At 35.2% G+C, this 10648-nt stretch overlaps 2 protein-coding genes across 2 annotated transcripts; both read right to left on the bottom strand.

The window, feature by feature from the left end:
* Positions 1 to 1168: 1168 nt before the first annotated feature.
* Positions 1169 to 4911, bottom strand: LOC130245732 (extracellular calcium-sensing receptor). The gene is made up of 6 exons (XM_056478493.1): positions 4709 to 4911; positions 4227 to 4515; positions 2782 to 3603; positions 2464 to 2691; positions 2248 to 2371; positions 1169 to 2079 (listed from the first exon to the last, which is right to left on the bottom strand). Exons 1-6 carry the CDS (start codon positions 4909 to 4911, stop codon positions 1169 to 1171), a joined length of 2577 nt encoding a protein of 858 aa, XP_056334468.1.
* Positions 4912 to 5973: 1062 nt separating this feature from the next.
* On the bottom strand, positions 5974 to 9111 carry LOC130245657 (extracellular calcium-sensing receptor). The gene is made up of 6 exons (XM_056478407.1): positions 8903 to 9111; positions 8474 to 8762; positions 7646 to 8395; positions 7341 to 7568; positions 7030 to 7153; positions 5974 to 6884 (listed from the first exon to the last, which is right to left on the bottom strand). Exons 1-6 carry the CDS (start codon positions 9109 to 9111, stop codon positions 5974 to 5976), a joined length of 2511 nt encoding a protein of 836 aa, XP_056334382.1.
* Positions 9112 to 10648: the final 1537 nt, after the last annotated feature.

The raw sequence follows: 10648 nt of genomic DNA, 5'->3' as shown, positions 1-10648 counted from the left end.
AAAGGGACTAAGCCGAAAAGAAAATGAATGAACATCCTTATTTTGGAGGATTATTGTATTGAATGCATAAGTGTTTTTTTTTTTAATAATATATATTGAATGTATGTAATTCTTACTTTTTTATTTCATACATATGTTGTGCTTCCTTATTGGGAAGGAAGTCTTCAATGGATTATGGTATTGTATAGCATTTTTTATATCATTTAAAATGCCTTTAGTGCCATGGCATGGTGTTGGTAATTTATTAGAAACTGTTCTTTTTTGTAAGGGGGAGGGTGTCACGGCTGCTGCTTTTTTACTGCTCGTCTGCCATGTCTGTGCTCCCTCTACAGGTATGCTGCAGGGGAGTAATCAGTTTGATTGAGCACTATATCCTATATCAACAGTTTTTGCTTGGAAGGCAGTGGGAATTTACTCTTGGATTGTTCCTGGGTTAGGATGAAGACCAGATAATTGCACGAGGTTGTTGCGGGGTTTGAAAGCCTAATGTTTGGTTCATTATAAAAACACATTTCCATTCTCTTTATGCAGAATTTGAGATCAATATTAGTTACTTCCACAACCACTCTTGTGTGTTGAGCATCCTTGTTTATAGTTGCACTGACACCATACAGCGTGAAGAAAAAAGCAGTGTAAACTCAGTCAGTGAGTTTATATATTTAGTCTTCATAATTAGTTACCATAATTTATTCTGAATCCATGTGAAAATATGACAAAATTAATGACGTCAACATTCTAATATGTCAATTATGAGTGAGGTGCCCAGTGTCCTCTTATATGACATTTCCTATCCGTTCTTGATTTCACACCTTTAGCCAGCTGCTGTAACTTCAATAGGCCACATTTGGACCTGTACTCTGTCAGTTCAGCGCTACAGTTTAATCTGTCAGTCTAGATTAGGTACAAATATGTCTCACCAGAAAGAGGTCTAAACAAAATTTTCATTACCATATTAGTTATTTTATTTATTACAACTGCTAATAAACAATTTAAAACAGTTTTGCTGTATATTGCCATGCTTACAGTATGTTTTGCAGATTTCAAGCTTTACAATAGTAGAAAGCAGAAGCAATTAAACAAAATGTTTTCTTCGCATTGTATGTTTCCAGAATGACTACAGCCATATCTAAATCATGGTTCCCTATATAGTACTTGAAGCAGCATGAATTTATTGTGATTTACTGTAAGTTTTGCCCATGATATGTTTCCTTGTGTTTTGTTCTGGCTTGAATATAATAATGTAGCATTTTGGTGTAAATATACAGAACAACAAACCAAATGTAGAAGCTAAAATGGCAAATATTTCAACAGCTACTGTAAGTTTTCCAGGAGAACTGATATATGCTGGTATAAAGGTGATCCAAACAGCACAGAATATGACCATACTGAATGTAATAAATTTGGCTTCATTGAAATTATCAGGCAGTTTTCTAGCCAGAAAAGCCAAAAAGAAACACAGCACCGATAACAATCCAATATAACCCAGCACAGCCCAGAAACCTATAGCTGAACCTAGATCACATTCAAGTATAATTTTATCTAACGAATACATGCTATTTTTAAATGGCATTGGACGAGCTAGTGCTAGCCACAGGATACATATCACCACCTGAAAAACAGTGCAACAGAAAACACTGATTCTTTGGAAAGGTAATGAACAATGAGGAACCCCTAAACCAGGCACTGTGGTCTTGAAGGCCATTACTACGGCTATTGTCCTTGTCAGAACACAAGACATACAAAGAGCAAAAGTGACCCCAAATGATGAATGACGCAACATACAGGACCACTCTGTGGGCCGACCAATGAAAGTAAGTGAACAGAGAAAGCACAGAGACAATGAAAAGAGCAACAAAAAGCTCAGTTCTGTATTGCTAGCCTTAACAAGAGGTGTGTCTATAAATTGGTAAAACACTACCGCAACTGCAATTGTTAAAGTAACCCCGGTTAATGAGAATGCAGTCAAAAGAATTCCCATGTTTTCCTCAAATGAAAGGAATTCCACCTTTTTGAGAACACAGATGCTGTGGTTTTTATTTGACCAGTATTCTAATGGACATTTGATGCATTCCGCAGAATCTAAAAATGAATAACAAATATAAAATACATATTATTATACATGCATAATTCTCTGGTATGGTGTTGAGGAAATATTAAAAATGCTATTAGTTGTGCATTACATCAAATGTAGATCTTGACATTAAATGGTGTTTGTGTTTTTATGTATCAAGTTACTGGTTGTCTCACCAGTAGGATTGCTAATTTCTCCAGATGGGCACTGCAAACATTCAAAGCAGCATACTGGTCTTCCTTTTATCGCAGCTTGCCTGAATCCTGGCTGGCAGCTCTCACTGCACACTGAGATTGGTTTCTGTCATGTTTACACATTCTTACTTCGTTGGACTGCTTTTCATATTTTTCATTTGTATTGACTTCAACATAATGCATTTACTATGTACATACCGTGGGACTGTCTCCTGCCCAAATTATATCAAACGAATTAATCACAAACTGCTGTTCACTGGATAGCGAGGCATCATATTGTCCTACAGTGATTAACTTTGTTTCCCCTGCTCCATTTTTCTGCCAGTTTACTAGCTCATATCTTGCCATAGGATCCCCATTTTTGTCAAAGTACACTGTCTCGCCTGAGTCCATTGTGAAATTCACATTTTGAAGTGAATGCAGGACCTGTGATTTTATTATTATAGTTGTATTTACTTTGATATAATGTGTTAGATATTTCAGAACATTTTAAACATGGTTACAAGAATCACTCACTTGGCTGGAAACCAATAAATCCATATCTCCACATCTTTTGTTTTCATTTCCACCATTTAAGGTTTTGCAAGCTATTGTGTTATGCAGTGCATAAGCGATAGCATAGACTGCCTTATAAACATTATTTGAAATCCTTAGCTCAGATACGTCTGTGAACACATTACTAACATTGCTCAGATTTTCAGATCCATCACAAAATGTTGCATGCTCAGAATTAGGGCAGACTGTAGGAGAGAGACAACAACCAAACACCATCTCCCAAAATTCCCCTAGAAGAGCATCTGAAAGGTTCTGGGATGGACCGACTTTAATTAGGAATTCTTTCAGGCCGGGAATTTTTGACTTGATAATTGTAAAGCCAATTGCACCACCAAGGATGTTTGAAACTCTTTCAGTTGCCAAGTAACTTGATGTAATCCAAGATTCACTGCCTACCCATTGTAGCCCAATAACATTTTGCCTGATAAGCTCGTCCAGCAACACATCCATTTCACCCTGTGCCAGAAATGCCATGAGAACTTTAGCATTGCCTTTTTTTATTACTTCAACGACCTTGGCAATCTTGTCTTTGGAATTTGTCCTTGATATGGCCTCTGAATACTCAATGCACACTCCTTCTTTTTCAGCTACCTCTACAAATGTTGCCATGCCATTGTTTCCATAGTCGTTGTCGCTTCTCACTGCTCCAATCCAGGTCCACCCAAGGTGTTTGACTAACTGTGCCAGTGCTCTGCTCTGGTAGTAATCACTTGGAATAGTTCTGAAGAAAGATGGAAACTGCTTTCTATTGCTCAGGCAGGCACAAGTAGCAAAATGGCTAATCTGTCAAACAGAGCATATGAATTATTATATATATATATATATATATATATATATATATATATATATATATATATACACACACAGTTGAAGTCAGAATTATTAGCCCCCTGTTTATTTTTTCCCCCAATTTCTGTTTAACGGAGAGCAGATTTTTTTTCAACCCATTTCTAAACATAATAGTTTAAATAACTAATTTCTAATAACCGATTTATTTTATCTTCGTCATAATGACAGTACATAATATTTTCCTAGATATTTTTCAACACACTTCTATACAGCTTAAAGTGACATTTAAAGGCTTAACTAGGTTAATTAGGTTAACTAGGCAGGTTAGAGTAATTAGGCAAGTTGACAATGATTTGTTTTGTAGACTATTAGAAAAAAAATGCTTAAAGGGGCTAATAATTTAGACTTTGAAATGTTTTTGTTTTTTTTACTGGTTTTATACTAGCCAGAAAAAAAACCCCAAACAAATGAGACTTTCTCATGAAGAAAAACATTATCAGACATACTGTGAAATGTTTAAAAAAGATTTTAAAAAATCAGAAGGGGGCTAATAATTCTGACTTTAACTGTATATAAAGAGAGAGACAGATTTCTATCATACAACACATATAATTTACCACAGGAATGTTGAATGGCCCTGCTGCTCTAGACAGTACAATAGTTGAGGAAGACTCAGATTCTCCAATAATGGCTTTAACTGCTGGTTTTCCAGAGCAGGTATGTTCTGCTGTCAGCTCCTGACCATTTATCAAAGCCATCGATGACCTCATAGAGGCTAATGTGGAACCACAGCTGTCAAATATTTGGTATCCAATTGAAATGTTTGGAAGTAAGCTTTTCTTGCTGTTAATTTCTTCAATTGCAAAGATCATGGTCTGAGCAAAGTGGAGTTCTCTCAAATTAAGGCTAATTTAAGAGAGAGAGAGAGAGATTATAGAAAGTGGAAAGGTTATTGGTGTAAACATGTAACGATGACTAGTGTAATATTTTACTAAATAAACGCTATTACATATTAAATATTTATTACAAACATTTATTGCATATGATAATTTTCATAACACTGTTACATTTATAAAACAGAAGAAGACAAGTAACAAACCTGGTGCACATTAGATGATGAGGTTTTTCTGTAAATGATGGAATTTTTACATTTATATTGTTGTGTATTGAAAAAGCTCCTCCAATGATAACGTCTCCATCCTGGGAGAGTAGGGGGTTCTCTGGTTTGCCTATCATATTGCAATTTGACTCTACCTCCTTGGCTTTAATGCTGCAGAGCAGCAAAAACCCCAAACCAAACATCACAGTGACTCAGAGCACCCTCCCTTACTCTTTTTATGGTGATGTGATTGTTTATATAGTGTTTTTCAGACGCAACACTCATAATTAGCATATCTATGTAATGCTTTATTTTTTTCTCCGAATCTAAACATCCTCTGCAGTGTCAGAATAATTGCATGAATAATTGAATTGCATGTAACTTTTCTTGTTTATCATTGGTTTTGTCAGACTAGCATACATATAGAAGGTCCACAAACAGTGAATCCAGAATTCTTGAAACAAATATATATATATATATATATATATATATATATATATATATATATATATATATATATATATATATTCCTTTTTTCTTTTTTAAATGAAGTTTATGAGACAGGGAAGCACAACATATTTAAAGATATTGCCACATTAACAAACAGCAATCATGCACTGGCAAACAATGAAGATTTCAAGTTGACAGCCAGTTTAACTTTGGTGTTCCAGTGTTGCTTCTGGAAAGGTCTCTATGATCCAATGTAAAATACACAAAAAAATCTAAATTGTAAAATAATATTATTACAAAGTAGGCAAACCACTGCAATATTAGTGTGCTAATGTTAGCCACACACACATGCACATATATAATATATGTTCATAATTTATTTTCCTTAGGCTTAGTCCCTTATTTTTCAGGGGTCAGAAAAGCGGAATGAACCGCCAACTTATCCAGCATATGTTTTACTCAGCGGATGCCCTTCCATCTGCAGCCCAGTATACTGGGAAACACCCATACACACTCACATTCACACACACACACACACACTCTGGCCAATTTAGTTAATTCAATTAATCTATACCAAGTCTTTGAACTGTGGGGGAAACCGTAGCACCTGGAAGAAACCCACACCAACATGGGGAGAACATGCAAACTCTAAACAGAAAGAGCCACTGTTCCACCCCATATATATATACATATATATCTATCTATATATATATATATATATATATATATATATATATATATATATATATATATATATATATATATATATATATATATATATACATTTATTTATTTATTTTTTATTTTTATTTTTTTTAAGACTTATATGAAATCTTCCCCATCATATGTTGTTTTGTGTTTTGTTCATTTTTGAACAGAATTATATAACATTTTGGCACAAATATACAAAATAGTAAACCAAAGCTTGAGGCCAATATAGCAAATATCTCCACAGCTACAGTAAATTTCCCAGGAGAACTAACATAAGCCGGAATAAATGTGATCCATACAGCACAGAATATGAGCATACTGAATGTGATGAATTTGGCCTCATTGAAGTTATCAGGGAGCTTACGAGCTAGAAAAGCCAAAATGAAACATAAGATAGCCAGCAGACCAATGTAAAATAAAACTGCAGAAAAACATATTGTAGCACCCAGACTGCATTCAAGAATGATTTTTTCCTTATAATATTTCATATTTTTGTTGGGAAATGGAGGCGATATTGTTAACCAAAGCACACAGATGATAACCTGTATAAGTGTAAAGGCAAGAACACTGAGTCTTTGTTGTACAGGCCCAAACCATTTCATTACATTACTTCTTGGAAGTGTGGCTTTGAAGGCCATTAACACCACTATTGTTTTTCCTAAAACACAGGAGATGCAGAGGACAAAAGTGATCCCAAATGTTGTATGACGCAACATACAGGACCACTCAGTGGGCCGACCAATGAAAGTAAGTGAACAGAGGAAACACAGAGTCAGTGAAAAGAGCAGCAGGAAGCTCAACTCTGAGTTGTTGGCTTTTACTATGGGAGTATCCTTCTTGTTGTAAAAGAGAATGGCCACCAGCATAGTTAATCCTACTCCAAACAGTGAGAAAAAGACTAACACTATACCCATAATTTCTGTGAATGACAAAAACTCCACAGATTTGAACACACATTTATTTTTCTCAGTGTTACACCAGTATTCCCCTGGACACTGCTTGCAGTTAACTGAATCTGGAAGAAAAGTTGGTTATTGTGGTTAGAGGAAAGAAAAAAAAATGTTTTTATGTATGAAGTCCTTTGATTAAAAACTGCATCTTAAAGAATAGAAGAAGAAAGCAAAAAGAACAGCTTATACATTTTATTTGAAACTGTCTACCTGTCTCATTACTGATTTCTCCTTCTGCACATGGAATACAGTCATAACAGCAGACAGGTCTTTCTTTCTGTGCAGCCTTCCTGGTGCCTGGAGGACAGCTCGCACTGCACACAGACTTTGGCTTCTACATTTAAAACAAAAAACATTATACAGATAAAGTTATTAAAATAATCCAATGATATCATTGCAACTATTATGTGTGTGTTAAAGAAGCATGATCTTTTTTTTTTACTCAACAATGATGTAGTCTTTAATTTTAAAATTATTTATATTACTTAAGCTTCTTTAAAAACCAAGATATTGACATTCACCTTTAGCTTTCCCCCAGCCCAGATTATGTTTTCAGTTTTAACAACAAAACGCTGGTCTGGGGGCAATGAAGCATCATAGTATCCCACTGGTTTAAATTGTATGAATCCATCAGAGTCCTGCTGCCAATTCACAACCTCATATTGGGCAATTGTGGCACCAGTACTGTCAAACCACACACGATCCCCAAATTTTATTGTAAAATTGACCTTCTTTAAAGCCTCAACCATCTAATGAAAGACACATTTAATTTTAATGAATTGTCGAACATAAATGGTCTCATATATAATCTTTTTTTTTTTTTTACCTGGTATGGTTGTATTGTGAGGTTTTTTTGACAACCTTTTTTTTCTTTGCAGTTGAGCAGACTGTGCAATGAATGAGCCACAGCGTAAACTGCTTTATAGACATTGCTAGCATATCTCTGCTCAGGCACATCTTCATTGTCATTTTTCAGCACAAGTAGGTCCTTATAACTGCTGCAATTAATTTTTAATTGAGAAGAATTCCCCTTTAAGCATGGAAAAGCTGAGTCCCAGAATGATTTTATAACGTAATCTGAAAACCCTTCAGTGTCGATTTTCCTCACTGCAAACCCCAGTGTCCCTCCAAGAATATGAAAACTGTTTGGAGTGATCAAACTTTTTGCAGTTGTCCATGCTTCCACACCAATTACTTGAAAGCCTGAAATGTTCTGAATGCTTAGTTGCTCAAGTAGTTTGACCATTTCAACACGAGAAAGAAATGCAATGATTATTTTTGTGGTGCTTCTTTTCATAGTCTCAACCACTTTTTGAAGCTTTTCCGGCTCTGTTCGGTAGAATTTAACAGAGTACTCCACACAAATCCCTTCCTCTTGTGCTGTTTTAAGAAATATGGCCATTCCATTGTTTCCATAATCATTGTCACTGTTCACAGCTCCCACCCAAGACCACCCAAAGTATTTTACAATGTATGCAAGTGCTCTGCTTTGGTGGTAATCACTAGCAATAGTCCTGAAGAATGATGGGTAATCTCTTCTATTGCTGAGACATTCACATGTGGCTGAGTGACTTATCTAAAAAAACAAAACAATACATTAGACCAAATTATTAATCAGTAAGTCTTGTCAAGCATAAGAATCTTTGCTCCTTACCACTGGAATTTTGAAAGGTCCTGTAGTTCTGGACAGAATCACTGTGGCAGAAGACTCAGTTTCTCCTATGATAGCATGTATTGGAGATTGTCTATTGCATATGTTTCCTTCTGGAAACTCCTGATCATTCATCAGTGACATGGTTGCACTAATAGAAGAGAGTCTTGAACCACAGCTATCAAAGATTTTGTACCCAATCGAAACATTTGGTAGCAAACTTTCACTTCTGTTAATCTCCTCAATGGCAAAGATCATAATTTGAGCCATCCGGAAATCTCTTAGATTAACACTGTCACAATATTTCAGATGTTATATTAATTTATAAGCATAAATCCACATACTAAGCGTAGTATGCAGTACATTTTATTAATATTGAGTACTTATTCTGGAATGTCCCTGAAATCATTTCCCAAATAAAATGTTACAAACCTGGAGCATGACAGAAGCTGTGGTTTTTGTGTAAATTCAAATGAAGGTAATATTTCTACACTGCGGATTGAAAAAATTCCTCCAATAGTTACGTCTCCAACTTTTGAAAACAACGCATACTTAGGATCTCCCATTTTTTGACAAATGATGTCTTCTGCCTTTGTAAAAGGTTCATTGAAAAGCAAAAATATAGAAAGCAAGATAAGCATCCCGATTGAGTTCCACTGTGAATGTCAAATGCATTCAATTGATAAAGCAAGATGCCCTTTTATTGACAAAATTAAAATGGATGAATATCTGAGAGTGTAAGCAATGATGTCATAGGGCAGGAAAAGACTCATGTCATGTAACTGGAAAATAGTTTGATGGTGGGATGGTTTTAAACTGTTATACGTTAATAATTGCTAACTATCATATATGTTTGAATATTCGGTTGTATTTAATAAGTTGTTTATTTACACAGGGACTCTAAACTACAGCATATGGAAATTTACTACTGTACTGTAACTTTTCATGAAATTAATGTTCATAAATGAGTTCTCCTCAATAATAAACACCTGCTGAAACTTGAATTCATCAATCAAAGTTTATTTTTGAGACAACTGTCCAGCAAGTCTCTTGGACGAGTTACCAAAAAGTTTGTCAAGATATCCTTTCAACAAAAGTAATCTATTACATTACTATATTACTATCATCAAGCTGAATCTCCAATACATGACTTTTACTAAAGAAGCCCAATACAGCAGAGTATTTTCTTTTGTTTTATGTTTCAAAATGTGATGTACAGTAGCTGAACATTGCTTGTATATGTGTGTTTTTTTTTTTTTTGCTTTATGCAAAGTGATAATGAATGCACGGACCGCTGCTGGGAAATGTCTTTAAGGCTTGTTTAAGGAGGATATAGGCATAAATCACTCTTATAAGATGTGACTAGTATTACACTGTAAACATTTTTTCACCTTATACACTGCAAATTAAAATGCTGATTACTTCAGGGACATTTTATTTATATGTGAGATAAATTTAATGTGAGAAGTCAGTACAGTAGGCATCCTTCATCTTTTCTCAGTGACAGGTAATCTAAGGCCCATTCTTTGCATTCTTCTGGGCAAAACCGATCCTTGGCATTGGCAAAAGTGAAAAAAGGTTTGGTTATACCAGTCCAGTCATGGTTATTGACCCCGTGGACCCCCCGATGAGCAGTTTTGGTGGAAAAAGGAGATTTAAGGTGCACATTTAATTCTGCAGTGAGTTGGGCAGTTTTAATTTTTTTTTGTTGTGTTTTGTTTTTTTGGATACAATTCGGGTTGGCACAGGACATGAATGTGGTTCATCCTTCTTGGTGGTATGCTGGCATTACCCTGGATACCGTGGCTCTTGATACATCACAAAGACTTGCTGTCTTGGTCACAGATGTGCCAGCGAGATGCGCACCAACAATTTGTCCGCATTTAAACTCTGAAATGTCACCCATAATTTTGTTTTCACTGTAATATTTTAAGCAAAACTATGCTATTACTCTGATAATTAAACCTTCATACTCTGCTCTTACTGGTGGAGTGTGCAATCAATGAAGATTGGGCACCATATTCTTATTCATATATCTTCTTATTCTATAATCTTATATGTTATGATATAATCTCTTTATTTCAAAAATAGGATATTACAGTTTCCCTTCGGATGGGGTACTCCAATGCTATGTGGAAACTTCCACTATGGGGGATTTCATCAGAAACCAATCATCTG

This window comes from Danio aesculapii, chromosome 18 (genome assembly GCF_903798145.1).
Source record: "Danio aesculapii chromosome 18, fDanAes4.1, whole genome shotgun sequence".
Lineage (NCBI taxonomy): Eukaryota > Metazoa > Chordata > Actinopteri > Cypriniformes > Danionidae > Danio > Danio aesculapii.
The sequence above is the reverse complement of the archived record's forward strand: the minus strand, read 5'-3'. Positions and strand labels throughout refer to the sequence as shown.

Coding starts and splice junctions, on each gene's coding strand:
- LOC130245732 (XM_056478493.1), bottom strand. CDS start 4,911: ATGTTTGGTTTGGGGTTTTTGCTGCTCTGCAGCATTAAAGCCAAGGAG. Junction 4,516..4,708: donor CATCATCTAATGTGCACCAG/GTTTGTTACTTG, acceptor CTCTTAAATTAG/CCTTAATTTGAGAGAACTCC. Junction 2,080..2,247: donor AGAAATTAGCAATCCTACTG/GTGAGACAACCA, acceptor ATTCATTTTTAG/ATTCTGCGGAATGCATCAAA.
- LOC130245657 (XM_056478407.1), bottom strand. CDS start 9,111: ATGCTTATCTTGCTTTCTATATTTTTGCTTTTCAATGAACCTTTTACA. Junction 7,154..7,340: donor GGGCTGGGGGAAAGCTAAAG/GTGAATGTCAAT, acceptor TTTTAAATGTAG/AAGCCAAAGTCTGTGTGCAG. Junction 6,885..7,029: donor AGAAATCAGTAATGAGACAG/GTAGACAGTTTC, acceptor CTTTTCTTCCAG/ATTCAGTTAACTGCAAGCAG.